The following is a 19,205-nucleotide window of genomic DNA, read 5'->3' as shown; positions in this document are numbered from 1 at the left end:
GTTTAATAGGTAATGTCCTGCTTCCCATTTCCTTTTATGTATTTATTTACTCTTTCATTCTAATAGTAAACTGTCCATTGATGCAGAACCTCTATTTATTAATTTATACTTATTTATTTACACTTATTTGTATCGATTCTACACACTTTATAATTGTAAAACAATAAAATAAATAAACCAATTAATACAAGACCATTATAAAAACATGTTCATCAAGCCCCATTAAAGTGCAGTCTGCCTACATGGCAATCTCCTCTGAGAGCTCCCTGAAAAAATGAAGCCTTAATTGTAATTAAGGGAGAGTAGAGAGTGGAACAAACTTTACAGAATCAAAAGTACAATTCCAGAAGCGCTTATATATAGTTTTCAGTACTTGGGACCTGGAGAATTTTCCCTCATTATGTATGTGTATTTATGTATGTATGTATGTATGTCACTTTGCCATAGCAATTAACCCAAATCAGCCAGCCACATTTTGTGCCAGCTATGGCTTGTGAGTTGTCTTCAAGGGGAGCTTCATTTAAGGTAGTCTAAGCAGGAAATGACACAGTAGTGAGTCACTGCAGTTTACAACTGGTGAATCACTAAAGTTGGCTACAAGCCTCTGGCTTTGATTTAGGTTATTTAAAACAGATGCTGGAAATGAAAATCAATTAACTTCACAAAATTCTACTAATTCTATTTCATATATTATTGCATTTTTTTGCTCAAAATCTTACTTAAATTCCACATTCTTTTTCTTCAGGGTTTATCATTTTAATAATCCATTAATAGTAGAGGGTCATTAAGTTGCATTTATAATATTATTTATATATTTATTTGCCCAATATATATATAGCGGCCCATCTCACCAAACAAGTGACTCTGGATGGTGTTTTCAGCTTTTTCTGAAGAAAAGAAATAAACTATAAATGTGATTTATAATTTAAAGATTTAAAAGGGTAACTTATGGAAAGAAGCAAAATATGATATAATCTTAGAAAAACAAACTAAAACTAAAATGTATCTATAACCACCTTAAAGAAGATCAGAAGCAAATTGTTATAATCTTTTTTCAGTTATTTTTTTCTATTTTTGTCCCGTCACCCCCCACTATTTATTGCTCATTTATTGTCTTTATTTCCTCTTATTTTTTATTTTGTTAAAAAAAATGTATTACATAGCAATACAAATGCATATGTAATTTTCATCATTCTTTCTCAATTTTGTACAAGAATACACTATAAGTACATTATATTTAGCTTTTCTCTTACCACAAAGAAAACATTTTTCCATTTGGAAAAAATAGAATTTCAAAATAATGGCTAAAAATTCTGAACTTCATTAATATGTACTACTGCTACAGACATTCCAAAAATATGAATATGCTTTTATACAGCATGCTGGATGTCACCAGGCTAACAGGAAATTATTTACTAATCACTGTGGCAGTGATTGGTAGGGGATTTTAATTTAGCCCTCTCCCAAGATTAACTCTGGGCTTTGCACACTGTTATGCTTAGGCAAGCTTGCAAGAAGGCTTATCCAGGCAAACTAAGAGTACATTTTGACAGCTTTGACTATACTGCTTGAAGCCTTGATTAAAATATCAATGACTAAAGACTATGATTCACAGTTTTAAGAACTTTTATTCCAGACAGTTAGGGTTAGGGTTAAGATAACAGTTAAGATAAACTAGTAAGTTAATCTTTTTGTGTAGTGCAATTTTATTTCAGCAAATACAACTGCTAACAATTTGAGTGGCTGCTAAATTAAGGTTCAAATTATATTCTGTTAAACTGGTAAGCCAGACATCTGATAATTAAGAGAAGGGCCAAAGTAATATTCTCTCTATAAAGACATTGCTTTAGTCATTTTTCTTTCTCAAATTTGTGAAGAAAGATCAGTTGATTATATGCAGGGTGGTATTCAAAAATTTTAACAACCGGTTTTGTGGGCGTGGCTTAGTTGGTGGGTGTGGCTTGGTGGTCATGTGACTGGGTGGGTGTGGCCAACTCAATGTCATTCACATCAAAGGGTGTTTCTCGCTTGACCTCACATGACAATGGGGATGCTGCAATGGTCATAAGTATGAAAAATGGTCATAAGTCACTTTTGTCAGTGCCATTGTAACTTTGAATGGTCACTAAATGAACTGTTGTAAGTCAAGGACTACCTACAAAAATACAAAAAGCTTCTTTGCTTGCAGAAAGCTGCCCTGAATACCAATCATTAGATTAAAAATACCTGCAAGCCGGAGTTACAAATCAGGCAGGGTGTGTCAGAGCACCTTGAAGAATTAAAATAGTTAAATGCAATGATAACTATCACCAGCCAACTCTTCTTCATAAAGTGAAACCCTTTAGCAGAGTGATCATTAAGCTCTCCAGAAAGAGCACACCCAGGAAAAGCAATCTTTAGATCCATTTGCACCACTTAAAGATACCAGCTAGTCTCACTCATCTCACAAGATATCCTAAGGAATTATCCAGATTTAAGGAAAGGTCACATGCCCCCCAGAAAGGCAGTAAAAAAATCATTGCCAAGCTTGCCTCCTGCCTCTTGGAACTACACCCCAAAAGGACAGTGCCAGATACCACTAAAGTAGTGAAGGAAGATCCCCTCTCTAGATTAAAAAACAAACAAACCATGAGGCAGGAAAAAATTCAAATACAATACAAATAATTAAATCACAACAGTAGCTGTTGCTTGTTAAACCAATTACCAGAACAAATAGACACAGGAACTAATCAGATTTCTCAAACCAGTTTCTTTTCAGGAATAGAGATTCTAATTAGAAGTATTTCCAGGGGAGTATTTCCTCCAAACAACAGTGTAAAAAGCTTAAAACAACCCTTCCCCTTTAAGAAAGTATCAAGAAAAAAAAATCTGCGGAGACAGTAAATCTAGGCATACCGCCAAGAATGTAATAAGGGTGGGGAAAAAACAAAAGAAGATTTCTTCTAACTACCAGTTCTCTGAACTGCTTAAAAAGTTAACAAGTGGTTCTATAGAACTGGTCAGAACTGGTAGAATCCCACCGCTTATTATGTGCTACGTTGCTTGATTTTTACCAGAATAATCTCTTCCCAACCTGGCCTTTTAAATCTTTCCATTACTGCTGTTGTTAAATTTACTGTCCTTGTTGCTATCAGCCACTTCTTCTGTTTCCTTCCACCTTTCCCAGCATTATGGACTTATCAAAAGCGCACAATGAGCTGATAATTTGCATTTTATTTCTTATGTGAGTGTGAACATTGGATTAATTTGATCATTGATCTATTTGTATATTTTCTTACCTACCCATTGTTTTTCTCCAACATCAAAGTACAAAATCATAAAAATACTTTTCTATCTGCTTTTGTGTTAGATCAGTGGTTCTCAACCTTCCTAATGCCGCAGCCCTTTAATGCAGTTCCTCATGTTGTGGTGACTCCCAACCATAAAATTATGGCTGGGTTCCTAAGACCATCGAAAATATGTGTTTTCCGATGGACTTAGGCGACCCCTGTGAAAGGGGTTGTGACCCACACGTTGAGAACCACTGTGTTAGAGTGTCACAGGGAAAACTATTGCTATACACATCTGATTTTATAATATAGACAGGTGGTATTTAAATATCCCACCCCCCTAAGATTTACATTGCTATTCTACAAGTACTAAACTGTATTTCCTGGTTATTGGTTCTTTTACAGAGTAGTATTGCCAGCATTTCATAAGTTATTGATGTTTCTTAATCAAGTTTTAAACATAATTCTTCAATCCAGCATTCCTCAGTAAAAATTCATGTTGTAAATAAGGCCAGTATACAGCTTTGTTTCATTCCTTTTATGAACTACGATGTAAACAAATGACCTAAAACTAGTCTGTTTCAGCATGTTCCATCTGGACTGTTACTTCTTGTCCCATGTATAAATTTTGCATGATAATAATGATGTTAAAGACCAAACAATAATAAAGTAATATTAATATTTCTCTGAAATACATTTAACAATAAATGATATATTCAGAGATCTCAAAAATTAGTAAATTAGCCTGGTTTACATATCGGCCTGAATAGTTTCATTGTTTAATTTTGGTTAATGAATACATCAAATAGTGGAGGTTGATGCTAAATGGATGGCAGACTTTCTACCCCCTTCCCTGCTCTCTGCTCTTCCTCAATCCATCTTTTTGGTTATCATATTGATGTATTCTTATGTACTTTTATCATTGTTTATTTTACTGTTCTGTTATTTTACTTCTGTTTACACTCCTTTCATCTTTTTATTATTGAAAACCACGGCGAAATAGACAGGAAATAAATTTATAAATAAGTAAGTAAACAAACCGTATTTGGCAATCAACTACTAGGCCATGAATTAGCTGCATGTATCCAAGACATTAAGTTAATATAAAATTACATACTTGCTTAGCACAATGCATTACTTTATCAATTATCTCTTGGAGTGATAGACTGAAGATTATTTTATTATTTGTGACAGTATGTTAAGACCATTAATTATTATCTCTATATCTTATTAGGCTAAATATCCATCAGATTTCATGAGACAGCAAGATATGAAGATTTAAATATCTGCATTCTCTCAATTTTTACTGAAACCATTCCCCTAGTCACAAGAAAGAGTGAGATCATAGTCTCTTTTTATAAACTCCTTCTGATTCCTGTTTTATTAAATTAGATATCGCATTCAATTATAAAGTTATATCTACTGCAGATATTTTTATCCTTAAATCTGAAGTAATATGATTACCACTTTATCATTTAAATATTGTTTAAGGCAGCATGACTAATATTTACTTGTGTTTTTTTTTAAAGAACAGAACTCAAGCATATCCATAATAGAAATATTGTTGCCTTACATTTTTACTGGAAACAGATAGGCATTCTTTTTTATATATATAGGATATTATAACTTGATTGTTTTTCCATAAGAAGGTCAGTGCTTTATTCTTATTGTACAAATAAGGAATTCAGGCTGAAAAATGTAATACTGGCATTTTGCTGAGTTGGCAGTTTGAATTATGTTAGATCAAAGTACAATTATTTTGCCTATTCTCTCTTCTGTACCAGGCTAAGTGTGTGGTAATATTCTTTAAAAGAATATTTTTGGAAAACACACTAATACTTATGGCTGTTGCTCAATAATTTCTTAGTATTGGGAAGAGTAGTGGTTGACCAAAATATGCCACCACTTAGTTTGTTTTGTGTTCAAAGATGCAGTCAAGTCTCTGGTTAACCATAAATAAGAAAACAAAATAGTTCAGCAAAGCTGAAAAGGATGGGAAATAGTAAGCTTTCCCAAAAATTAGCTTTGGAAAATATTCCTTCATTTACAGCATTCCTTCATCAAGTTGTTTTTTGCACTCACTGAAAACATTTAAATCAATATGTGCATATTATAAATATGCCTAACATTGAAAATTTGTTTACATTAAAGGCAGAAGAAACAAGTTATTTGGGAGAAGATAATACATCTTCTCTACCCTAATCCCATGTTACAAAAAGAAAACATATACATTGCTTTTGTTAGTGGTTTAGATTTCTTTCTCATGCTGTTATATTTATCCCCTAGAATCGCAAAAGAATGTTTGCTGCCGTATCAGACATGCTAACTGACACATAAAGCTATACAATTTTACATTTTTTCCAGCCTGAAACAAATGCCAGTATTAATACTATTCTTCTTTAGTTCAACTTCTCATCAGTGAAGTATGGATTTGAATGATGATTGCGGGGGCGCAGTACGATCAAAAGAGAATATAATACAGCCATTGGCTTTATAAACCGTACCACACTGAACAGCAAACAAGATGAAATATAGAGTAGTACAGATCTCAGAAAGCAATTTAAAAGGATCTCCCTTAGAACAACCTGTAGAAAAATAAGACTCTGAAAAAAGAGATGATGCTAGTTTGCTATTCTTTATAAACTCTCATATGAACAAGTTAGATAAAAAGAGCAAATGGCTGAGCTTGTATAAAAGTAAAAACCACCAAAGACATAAATTAACTTGAAATACACACAGAAAAAGAAATTAAACTTAAGACAATTCTTAGCTTAGCCTTAGTCTTTTCTTGTTCCTGTACAGAATAGCCTTCTAAACAGAAGGGTATTCTGTACAGGAACAAGAAAAGGCTAAGGCTAGCTAAGAACTGTCTTAAGTTTAATTTCTTTTTTCTTTTTGAAATTACAAAAACATTTCCTCTCCTGGAGAGGGAGGGAATAGAGATATATTTGGCCTTTGTGAGCTGTTGGATATATCTGTCCCTTATGAAGATGTAGATTCTGTGTCAGATGTGTTTGCATGTGTGTGACTTTGAGTCAATGTTAACTCCTGATGACTACCTGGATGAGTCTTCTGCAGTTTTCTTGGCAGGGTTTTGAAAATGATTTTCCATTGCCTGTTTCTTAGGGCTGAGTGGCTGGGCCAAAATCAATTACATGGCTATGGGCTCAAGATAGGACTAGAACTCACTCTCTCCTGATTTGTAACTTTGTTCCTGAACCACTAAACAAAACTTGTTCTCTATCTGACATGAGGGAATGTGCATTGAAATAGGTGGAAATGTGTTAGTGGGAGCTTATTTGTCCAAACACTATACCCTATTTTTGCCCATTAAAAAGAAGGGAATCATCTAAATGCATTTCTTGCCTTATTTTCTACCTTTACAAGTTCTTGTGATAATCAGGCCTCTCTCTTGTAATTATCCAACTGTAGCTGAACCCACAGATTTTATAAACTTATTTCAGTACCTTTCATAATGATTTCCAGATGAAATTTCTCATCATTTGTCAGGTATGCTACACACAGAGTCAACGTTTTTATTCTGCTATCCAGAGTTGAACTGCATTTCTTATTTTAATGGCCATTTCTCTAATTTGGAGTTTTCTTTTCCAAGCTTTTCATTTTCCTACCTGTGGGCTATGATATTTTCTCTGAATTTCTGCATCAATTAAAAAAACAAAGATAAGGCCATTAGGATGCTTTTCCTGTAAAATGCATTGATAATTTAAAAAGCACGTTCCTAGTCAGCAATTTTAGTTGAAAGAAATGTAAATAATTTCAGAAGGTTTATGGTAGTAGGAATTTTTTCTCTCTCTTTTGCTGGCAATGTTTAGAGATCAGTTTGCTCATTTAGTAAAATATATTTAATTCTTTATTATTTTATTATTCAATAGTTTATATTGAAATTGGTAATACAAAACAAAACGCTGGACTCTTGAGAAATCGTTTTTATCAAACTCACACCTAATAGGGAGAGTAAAGTAATTTGATCATCCAATGACTTTACTTGTTTATTTATTTATTTAATGGAAAAAAATTTTCGCATCATATATGAAGTCAGCTACACAAATTGCAACCAACGTTAATACAGGGCAAAGTAAATCCAAACTCAGTTACTGGAAATTATTAGGTTAAACATTTACCTCATTCAGAAGAAGAAAGGATGTGCTAGAGGAGGAATACAAAAAGAATGGTAGCATATGTATGAATTTCTGAAATAGTAAATTTTCACTAAATGAAGTTTTATGAAGTATGAATTTTTTATGATACAGGTATTGTTGCTGAAGGAATACTGCTGCGTCTTTGTTTCCACTCACAGATTCATCTTTTCACGTTGCTTTTCCACATCCTGTACATAACTTCCCTCTATGCTACTTAAATAATGCCACACAATCACATCTGTTTTCTGAGTTCTTTACAGTTATTTTCTGGTTTGCAGCTCTGCTTTCAGTGCTGCTGTAATACTTTCAATAGTGCTAACATTTTCTCCAAGTGTCTTCTGATTTTCTATTAAAAATTAAATGATTTATAAACCAGTACAAAATTGAAGCAATGCAGTCTTGGAGTTTAAGAAAAAAAGTTCACTCTAATATAAGTAGAACCATACAAACTTTGATATATTGGAGACTATTCTCCTAATATAACATATATTGTGAATTCAATATGCCATGATACTAAAAATCCAAGCCAATGAGATTTTTTTTCTATACTAGAGTTATTTTTATTTTTAAAGAAAAAATGCTAATAGAGTCTTGGATTGTAGTATACCAGTCTAATGGGACATTTTATGCACTAGGGAAAAATACACTCATAAAATAACTCTAGTTTCTAGTTTCTTTACTTCTTTGAAGCACTCGTATTCCTAAAGGACATTTGGTAAATTAAAATATTATCTCTCCTGGTTTTATAGATTCAAGATGCTGCAAGTCGGGGCCTGAAATTTGTTGGGATAGTACCTCAGCATGTTTCCCAAATGAACTCCAAGAGTATTAGTGCTGTAATATCTATCAGCAACAGCTCCCCAGAATTAAAAGATGACAAGAATGAAGATTGTTCTTCATTAATTTTTGAAAAGGGTAATGACAGTGATGTATGCAAGGTCCTAGCAACAGAAGAAGAATGTAGTGACCAGCAGATGAACTCTAGTGAAGATCTAGGAGGTGAACAGGCAATTACTGAGCATATTAGCTTAATGTCTTCTGGAGAACTTAGAGGGAAGCTTCAAGGTGAGTATGCAGATTCTTCCTTAAGACTATTGAAAGTAGGTTTGGGCTATGGTCTTCATTTACTGTTTGATAAATGTAAATAAATTTTGCCATTCATTTTTTTTACTAATGACATTTTTATATAATAGGTGATAATTTATAGGACATATACAATAAGAAATATTGAATTACTGGTTTGTTTTGCACAAAAATAAGCTAATATTTGTTTAAGGTAGTTATTTTTTTTTACATTTGAGTTAATGTATCAGACTCCCTTACTAGGAGAGGTGTTTAGTGATATATATTGCAATATTATTGCAGTGATTTCTGTCTTTTTCTTTGGACGCCTAAGACCAGTAGTGGGATTCAAATTTTTTTTACTACCGATTCTATAGGCGTGGCTTGGGCATGGCTATATGATCATGTGACTGGGTGGGCATGGCCAATTTAGCAGTGCATTTTGCCAATATAGCAGTCTATTAAACAATACACAGCAGCCCCCTTTTCTATTCTTTTTCATACTGCATGAGGTTTTTGCTCTAGATTTTTTTTTACTGGGGGGGGAGAGGTTGGCAATGCCTGAGGAAGGAAAGGCACGCTTTCCACAGGTCTCATGGTTATATTTAAAGGGCCAGCTAATGTCATTGGTGTTGTGAGATTCATTGGTAAGGTGATAGTGACTTTATGTGTGATGTTCACTGGTGCAGTAACTGGAGTTGGTAAATTGACAGGTGTGGTGAGTGTTAACAGACAGCTCATTGGGTTGGAGATGTTAACTATGCTCAAACCATTGGCTGAGCGTCTCATATTCATTGCAGCAGCCACAATGCGAGGAGCTGCTCCTTTGATATTAAGTGAATTTTGCCCCATTAACAACCTTTCTTGCCACAGTTGTTAAATAAGTCACTGCAGTTAAGTTAATAACAGTTTTTAAGTGAATATGTCAGAAGGTCGCAAAAATCGATCACATGATCCTAGGACACTGTAACTGTCATAAATATATAAACTACTTGACAAGCATCTGAATTTTGATCATGTGACTATGAGGATGCTGCAATGACTGTAAGTTGAAAAGCAGTCATTTCAGTGCCATTGTAACTTCTAATGGTCACTAAATGAACTAACTTAACTGCAGTGATTCACTTAACAATTATAGTCATAAAATGGAGCAAAACTCACTTATTAATTGCCTTGCTTAGCAACAGAAGCTTTGGACTCCGTTGTGGTGTTAGTCAAGGACTACCTCTACAGTAGGAATCTATTAGACCCATTTTAGGTTAACAGATAGTATAAAAATACATTAAACTTTAATCTCATTTTATCCAACTGATGGAGTAGCTAAATTGATAAAGGATGTTGTTAGCTTGAAGGGGAGCTACCACATTCCTGAAATTTTTGGCTACCCGAGACTAACAGGGTCTTTTCCAACAACTTCTACAGTATGAATATACTCTTAAGTTCTTACTCTTACACCAAAACTTTCAAAAATGTACAGATGAAAAGCTCTATAGAGTTTCAAAGGGAGTACTTAAGATAGTGAATTTCATTAATGTGTTGATGGCTATTTACAGTAAAGAGGGTATGTTGGAAGACAGCATAAAATTATTTCCACCAACATTCAAATTAAGAATGGAATATAAAATAAAATCTGAATGATAAAATATAAATAAAAGTGAGAAAAGTAAAACGAAAAAGTAATTTTAAAAATCTGGATAAAATATTTTGAAATCAGGTGAGGTTTTTTTAGCCTATACCTACCTACCTACCTACCTAAGTTTGGAAGCTAGATTATCTATCTATCTATCTATCATATATCCGAGTTTGGAAGCCAGATTATACATGATACAGAATCTGAAATTTAGAAGTCTGGATTTCCCCCACTTCACTCATGTTCACGGGCGAAAATTTTCACTGAGAAAATGCTGCAGAGAGAACTTAAGGGAATGGATAATGGAGAGACTATGATAAGTCCCACATCAAGCTTGGCAGCAAAAAAAAAAAGAAAAAAAGTCAAGAGACTGTCTAACACAATTAGAGGGAGCTGCTCTGCTATATTAAACCCCTGTGATTTTGTCTTCTAAAAATTAAGAAGAAACCTGTTTCCAATTCCTCCTTATAACCCAATAAAGGTAGCATCCCTCAGTTCAAGGCCAAGGGCTTAAACAACCCCCCCCCCCATCAATCCAAACATCAATGCAAAACCACAGCTCATCCTATTAGAAAAGGACTCTCCAAAAAGAACAGACTTGTAGGCAGTAAATCAGATGCAAATCCCAGGGAGGACCATCTACCTATGAAGCCAAAGGACAAAGGAGGAGGAGGAGGGAGCAGATCAACCCGCAATCCTGTAAATCCCAAAGCTAGTGCCCCTTAAAGCAGAAGACCCCTAGAGAGCACATACACACATACATACATGCAAGCAAACAAGCAAAAAGTTTGGTACAATCAATCTTATAAGGGAGCGTGCTTTGGAATCAGCCTACGCGCAAAATGCTTCTGGCTGCACACACAACGGCCTGCCCTTTGTTGCTGCTGCATAAATCACATCCGTGCCTATTAGATCAGGCTCCAGAGCAAAACCCCTGGGATAGCGACTGTCCAGTGATACTGCCAAGCGCCCTGGATATATACACACCCCATGTGCGCAAGCAATGACCCCAGCCTTTTGCATGGCTGATCACATAAAACAGTGCTAACTTACCACAAAGCAACCCACACAATAGGTGCAATTGCCAGCCCTTCTCTTCCCCCAGCCGTGTCTCCGGAATCCCCCATGCCGGCAAGATCATCTCTGCTAGTGGGGATGGGAATGCATTTCCTTGCTAGGCCCCTAGCACAGTCTCCACACAAACCCCGTGGAGCTGAGGATATGGCTTCCTTCCTCCTTGCAGCTCACTGGCTCTTTTACCTGCTGATCTTCTGAGCAAAAGGAAAAGCCTGTCCTCACAATCGCATGCCTGCAGCCAGAGCCGGGTTTGGAAAACGCATGGCTGGGGTGGAGGAGTGAAAAGCTCCAAACGATTGCTGCTGCTTCAAGCCTGGCTCTGGCTGCAAGAGTGCTAATTCTTTAAAATTTTGAGGAGTTGCACACATGGAACGCTGGGGGAATCAGTGCCTGCAGAGATTCACCATCATGCTGATGAGTACTTATGGACCGAGTAGGCTTTTTGCTTCCCCCTCCCTACCCCAAGCAGCACGAACAGCCCAATGGACGTGGAATATGGGCCCTTCCCCCAACAAGTGCGGCCTTTGGCAGACGGGTGCTTCAGTGAGTAGTTCCAACTTCAGAGTGATTAACCAGATGAGGACCCTCCCGAGGACATGCAGGCTTTGGTATGTCTCACCCTGGGCTCTCACAGCAGCATGGAGGAGAATGGGCATTGGTAAATTTACCTGAGAACGCCCTTTCTATCTATGCTGCTAGAGAGCCCAGTCCCTCCCTTGTTTCATCCGGACTATGGTAAGATATGTTATTGTTCAAGATTCTGTTTGGCTTTCAGACTAAAGTCTGTCAAGTACCTTCACCAAAGCTGGGGTCAGTCCCACAGGCTGCTCCTTTTATACAAGACAGACTCAGCTTGATGATGTCATCAGGAGGGGTCTAATGCATCCTGGGCTCTCAAGCAGCATAGATAGAAAGGGCGTTCTCAGGTAAATTTACCAACACCCATTACTTTATAACACAAGAAAAGAGCAAAAGAAGCTCTGAGGTCCATTTGGAGAAAGCTTATGCCCTTGGTAGACTTCTTGGGGGGGCGGGGGGGGTTTGGCTAAAATTAGGTATGGTCTGACATGTAACTGGATGGGAACAATTAGCATACATAAGAAAGACAAATTAGGGGTTAGTTTTAATACCATTGATTTCTGTATGTATGTTACTTCATTTTCTCCTTGCCAATTTCTGCCAGATTCAGATTTGTTTCTGTTTACTTCTTCTTGACTGAAGATGATGCACATCTCAGAGATGTCTATATCTCCTAGATAAAGGAAACAAATTTTGAAAGTTTTGTGTTGTATAAATTGCAGTATATATGGAATCACGATGACATTAGACTAGCTTAAATGTTGAACATTGATAAATTTTAGATAATAATATTTGCAGTTATGTAGATTAATAAAGCCTTGTTTAGTCTGATAGCATAATCACTTTAAAGAAAGAACAAAATTAGTAATATTCTTGTGTCAAAAATTTAAAACAGGTTCCCTGTAATTGTCATGCTTATTTTTTATCCTTTTTCCTTCAAAGCTCTTACAAATTACGCACACACACACACACACACACACACACTTTTTATTCATATATGCACATAGATACAAAACAAACACCCCACCTTCACAATCTGTATCTCTCTGGTTTTGAATATTTATTTCTATATTACATCATGCAACGTTATAATTAATATTGTACCTAGTATTGCATAAAAACAAACATCTGTACATAGCATGTAATCTGCTGGTCTAGAACAGTGGCTGCCAACTGGTGGGCCACAAGTATATTTTGGTGGTCTTCAGAGAAATGTCCTCCCCAAAGCACCTCCCTCAAAGCAATTAATCCGGGCTTCACGGGAACACAAGGCTGCATTGCTCACATGGCCCACCCAAGCGCTGGTCCCATCCTTCGGCCAAGCGCAAACTTGCAAAAAGCAGCGCAGCTGTCGCCAGCCAGGACGAGGTAATGGTGATGTTGCAGCAAGAGGGCTGGCAGCACAGGCGGGCTGAAGTGGTGATGGAGATGGCCGGAAGGTGCAGAAGTGCCATGTAATTTGCATTTGTGTGGCACTCCCAGCTTGCCTCTCCTGGCCTGGGCTCTTCCTTGATAGCCGCAGGCTCTAGTTGGCCCGGGGCAGGAAAAGAACCATCTGGTGATAGTGGGAGTCGGCAAGTCTGTGCTCACCATCCAATTCAGAGGCACAGAATGGGGCATTGTTGGCATCATCAGTTTTCTTGTCGCTCTCAGCACTCTGATCTGTTATCCGTTCCCCCCACCCCCCAATAGCCCCAACCATTACTGCCCAGGGAAGGCACAGGAAAAGCAAGCAGAAACATAACTCTCGCTGGGGCAAAAGAGCTGAGATCGAGAAAGGCACAGGCAACAGAAGATACAAGCTGCCGCCTTTGAAAAGCGCCGTTTTCTGTTGCCTTTGCCTTCCCCCGATCTCTGCTCTTTCGTCCCAGCAAGAGGTATGTTTCTGCTCACTTTCTTTTCCTCTGCCTTCCCCAGGCAGTGATGGCTGGGGTGGGGCAGCAGAGACTCAGAAAGCCAGGCCTGGAAGAGCACGGAGACTTGCAGGCGAGCGCCAGAGGGTCAGAAGACACACTCTGACATCTCTCAGGGAGTCCTCTTCTGTGGAGGCCAAAGGATGTTGAGCCCAGAAAAGCTTGAGTTCTCAACTGCACAAACAGTCATGAGGCAAACTATGGGGCTTCTAAGGCACTCAGCTCAACCTAACCTGGAGTTCCCGTCAGTCCCGCAACAAGCCAGCAGCAAAGGTAGGATGCCCAGACTAAAAGAGTGCTGAGGAAGACGGGCTCTTTCACCCCAGCAAGAGCTATGTTTCTGCTCGCTTTTCCTGTCCCTTCCCCGGGCAGCGATGGCTGTGGCTGTGGCGGGAGCAGCAGAGCAGAGCACTGAGAGGGAAGAGAAAACTGACGACGAGACATCCCATTCTGCGCCTCTGAACTGGATGGTGAATGCAGACTTGCCCACTCCACCACCACCAGCCGGCACTTCTCCTGCTCCAGGCCATCTCTACACCCATGGCTATCAAGAAAGAGCCCAGGCCAGGTGAGGCGAGCTGGAAGGTGTGGGAGTGCCATGCAAGTGCATGTAGTGCTGCGCTTCCTGCACCTTTCAGCCATCTCCATTGCCATTTCAGCCCGCCTATGCCACCAGAACCCTCTTAGTGCAATAGCACCATTATTTCGTCCTGGCCAGCAAGGGCTGCACTGCCTTTTGCATGTTGCACCACCCACAAATTTGCATATTACAGGTGCCAACACCTACAGTGGAGATTTCCAACCCCACCACGGGTCGGTCCCATATTCCAGAGCTGCAGTAGTCACAAGACTGGTCCTTTGATCATCCCAGAGCAGCTCATCCATGGCAGGCCGGTCCTGTGACTACTGCAGCTCTGAAATATGGGACCGACTTTCCCACCAATGTCAGCAAGCCATTGTCAGTCAAAATTCATATTAGTGGTCCCCAGGATTTGAAATTATGGTGGTCTTTGAGGTCCAAAAGGTTGGCAACCCCTGGTCTAGAAAGCAATCCCTTTTGAGGATTTGACAGACTTTTTACAATCTCCTTAAATTATCAAGTGAGTGTCATCTTTCCCCTTCTAGGAATTTTTGACCATTTGAAAATTTCTAATATCAGGCCACACTTCTAAGTTACTTTCTATGTTACTTTCTGCTGCTATTTAAATCTTGAATTGGGTTCCAAAGTGATCTATTCAACCCTTTTACTAATTCTGCATTATTGCCAGAACAATAGATACACAACTTTACAGACTTAAATTGATTTCTTCTGAGAAGTTAATTTATATTACTATGTATTATGAGGATAACATTTTGATAACATTTATGCTCTTTTGCCATGTACATAACATACACAGCAATTACTCTTGGGTCAGATGTTTCAGCAGAAGTATTTATTATTTATCTTTAAGTATTTATCTTTAAAGTATTTATTACTTTTCAAAACAAATCAGAACTAAAATGCCTAGCATTAAGAACATTTTCATTTAGGAAGGACCATGTTTTTGCTTTTTCTTATGCATTGCTTACACTGCTTTCTTTGCTTTTAAATCCTTGCATGATTGCTAAGCGTAGTCTGAAGTAAAAATAGGAAGCATAAAAGTAGTTGACGCCTGGTATCAACATCTTAGGAAGGAAAATGCCTATTTAGCTAAAGGGTGCAAAAGTTACAGATTTTAATATGTAAATTTTAGTTCTGATTAGTCACCTTTTTGCTCTGATTTTAGGTTCAGTTTATTTTTCAAAAGAGCAATTCTTCTTTCCATTACCGTAAACTTCTCAGGTAAAAAAAATCTGTGTAACATTTGTTTTGTTTTACGTTCTTGATTTTGACTTTATTTCAGTGTCTAAATTGGAATTCAGAGAATTTATATTTCAGTTCCATGCCATATTGTAGTTAAAATTCATACAATATTGGAAGATGGAAGAAATTACATTTTAGACCAATTACTGTGCATTAACACCAAGTAAGTTATTGAACTAATACCTGAAGGAAATCATACATACGGTATATTAGTATATTTTAGGCACCACTTCCTTTTTCCTTTTAAGAATATTTCTAAAAACATACATATTGGTAGTGTTTTGTGATTCATACAAGCAACAACTAAGAATGAAGCTGTGTCACCATATTTTCTCAGTTTATTATCCGTTCCTAATTTTTTATTTATTTATTTTATTTTGTCAAGCAATTATAAGATAATAGGTATAAGTATAAACATAGTTATGAATACATGAAATAGATACATATAAGAAAAATAAAATAAACAATAGGACAGGGACTGTAGGCACATTGGTGCACTTAGGCACGCCCCCTAGAGACCTCTTAGGAAAGGGGTGAGGTCAATAGTAGACAGTTTAAGGTTAAAGTTTTTGGGGTTTAGGGAAGAAACCACAGAGTCAGGTAGAGTATTCCAGACATTGACCACTCTGTTGCTGAAATCGTATTCCTGCAATCAAGTTTGATGCAGTTTACCTTGAGTTTGTATCTATTGTGTGCTCTTGTATTGCTATGGTTGAAGCTGAAGTATTCATTGACAGGTAGGACATTGCAATATATAATTTTATGTACTATGCTTAGATCGGACTGAAGGTTTTCTAGGTTTTCTAGGTCTAGAATTTCAAGTCTGGTGACATAAGCTATTCTGCAATGAACAGAGGAACGGAGAACTCTTCTTGTGAAATATTTCTGGACTTTCTCAACTGTATTAAGATCAGATACGTAATGCGGGTTCCAGACTGATGAGCTGTATTCAAGTATTGTTCTAGCAAATGTTTTGTATGCTCTAGTTAGTAGTGTGATATTACTAGAGAAAAAGCTACGTGGGATTAAGTTAACAACTCTTAATGACTTTTTGGCTGTGTAGTTACAGTGGCCTCTAGCACTTAGATCATTAGAGATGAGTACTCCAAGGTCCTTGACAGAGTTTGGATCATCAACAAGGTCTTAACTATTCAGCTTGTATTTTATTTTCTGATTTTTTTTGCCAATATGTAAGACAGAGCATTTATTTGTTGAGATTTGAAGTTGCCATTTGTTTGACCATTCTGATACATAGTCGAGGTCTTTTTGAAGGGTAGCAGTATTGTTGATGGTGTTGAATAGTTTTACATCATCAGTGAAAAGAACGCAGTTCTACATAAATGACGCAGAGGTCATTTATGTAGAGTATGAAGAGAGTTGGTCCTAGAACACTGCCTTGGGGGACACCAATGTTGACAGGTACAGAATTTGATAGGATGCTCCCAATTTTGACCATTTGTAGTCTGTTTGACAGGAATGCTTCTATACAGTTATTCAAGTGTCCAGAGATACCATAAGATTTTAGTTTTAGGAGTAGTTTGTCATGTACCACTGAGTCAAAGGCTTTACAGGAGTCTCTGTAAATTGCGTCTATTGCTTTGCCCTGATTGAGTTGTGTAGTCCATATGTTTTTGCAGTGTAAGAGTTGCAGATTACAGGATAGTTTTTTTCTGAAACCAAATTGTTTATTAGAGAGTAGGTTGTTTGTCTCTAAGTGGAGGATAATGGATTGGTTGATAATTGATTCCATGACTTTACAGGTGATGCAGCATAAAGAGATTGATCTATAATTTTCAACTAGGCTGGGGTCTCCCTTTTTGAAGATGGTGATGATCGTGGCTAGAGAGGTTTGGCAAGGATTAATTCTATTCAACAGTTCTTTCCCCCTAAAATGGAATTGCTCATACTGTTTTGGCTATGAACTATCCACGTTACCATATAAAATAAAAATTACTATTCATTCATATTATTTGTTCCTTTTTAAAAAGACTTTGTTTTGAAAAGGCAGGATTTTTTTTTAAACATCATTTTTGACTGAATTAGAATGCATTGCATTTTGTAAATTATGTCTATTGCTCTTTCATTTGATCTTGTTCGTCTTTCAGTGAACTTTGCTTATCTACATACCTTACTGCCTCTTAATTATGAATAGCAAAATAGTTTATTTTACCCACTTTGTATAAGAATATATCCCTGTACAGTAAGATACATGTGGAATTATTTTGGCTTCTTTTTCATATGCTATGTTGAATAATATTCCTGGGTGGGGTGGGGGGGATTTTTCTATTTTTATTATAATTCTCTATAAAACCTAGGCTTAATATGTGTTGGGATTTATCAGTCTAACAACATTCATGTTTCAAGTTTCTCGTGTGTAAAACATTCACTACAGTTGGACTTAAGCGTAGCGCACAAAATTATCTGCTATAATGTCCTACCAGTCAATGACTACCTCAGCTTCAGCCACAACAATACAAGCGCACGCAACAGATACAAACTCTATGTAAACTCCTCCAAACTAGATTGCAGAAAATACAACTTCAGCAACAGAGTGGTCAATGCCTGGAATGCACTACCTGACTCTGTTGTTACATTCTCAAACCCCACTCCTTTAACCTCAAACTATCCATTATTGACCTCATCCCATTCCTAAGAGGTGTGTAAGGGGTATGCATAAGTGCACAATCGTGCCTACCGTCCCTGTCCTATTGTCCCAATTTATTCGTACCTATTTCCTGTATCCTTATTCATGCTTATACTTATACCTATTATTCTGGAAGCGATTGACAAATTAAATAAATAAATAAATTCTGCAATTTGAAAGAACAATTGGAGTGCTAAAAGTGGAACAAAGAAAGAAAAAGAATGGTTTAACTTTGTAGTAACCATTGTCATAATCCCTAATGACAAGGGGGAAAATGTGCAGGAGTTTTCCCTGAGGCAAAGAATGAACATTTTTCAAGCAGCCTCAAAATGTCTCATTCTTTAATTATTAAAAAGAAAAAGCATTGTTTGTAATGTATCTGCCAGTTTAAACATACTGTTCAGGCAATATATAAAATACCACTTTAGCATAAACAATATTCTGGGAACTGTTGCATTGGAAAAAAATAACAAAATTAAGTTATAGATAATATAGCATTTCAGTTAAATTACTTAGAGAAAAATAACCAGTTCATAGATTGTGATTTTTCTGTACAGTAATAAAAACCACTAGACTTTTCACACATTATGAAAATGAAAGAAAAGTTAAGATCTTGCCAAAAATGGAAATTTCTGGAATTAAAGGAAGTAACTGCTTGCTTTTTCTGGATAATAATTCTGCATAGTACTAGGAGGTCATGAAATCAAAATAAAACAAGAACTACTACTATCATAGCAGAAAAGATCTGCTTTGCAAAGATTTCTGAGTGAAGAGAAATGTGCGCCATGGCACCATTTGTTATTCTAAAACAGTGTGGCAGATAGTATAATATAAATATAGTATAATATAAATATAAAAATAATATTCAAAGTTTTATATACTATTTATCTTTATATTAAATGTTTATTATTTATTCATATTTTGGTGTAATATACAACCAGTCTTTTTTAGTAGGGTTTTCCAAATTCTATGATTACAAAAATGTATATATTGCTCGCTCCCTCAGTGTTGCAAGATATTTTAAATTT

The 19,205-nt window shown here is 36.7% G+C and overlaps 1 protein-coding gene across 1 annotated transcript in view; it reads left to right on the top strand.

Moving 5' to 3' along the window:
- The window catches only part of RFTN1 (raftlin, lipid raft linker 1), a 189,670-nt gene that overhangs the window by 107,939 nt on the left and 62,526 nt on the right, over positions 1–19,205 (top strand). Inside the window, 1 exon segment of the mRNA XM_026708274.2 lies at positions 8,179–8,494. Within this exon segment, the coding sequence (XP_026564059.2) occupies positions 8,179–8,494 (316 nt within the window).

Source organism: Pseudonaja textilis, chromosome Z (assembly GCF_049901715.1).
Source record: "Pseudonaja textilis isolate UNSWEBS1 chromosome Z, rPseTex1.2, whole genome shotgun sequence".
Taxonomy (NCBI): Eukaryota; Metazoa; Chordata; class Lepidosauria; order Squamata; family Elapidae; genus Pseudonaja; species Pseudonaja textilis.
The sequence above is the reverse complement of the archived record's forward strand: the minus strand, read 5'-3'. Positions and strand labels throughout refer to the sequence as shown.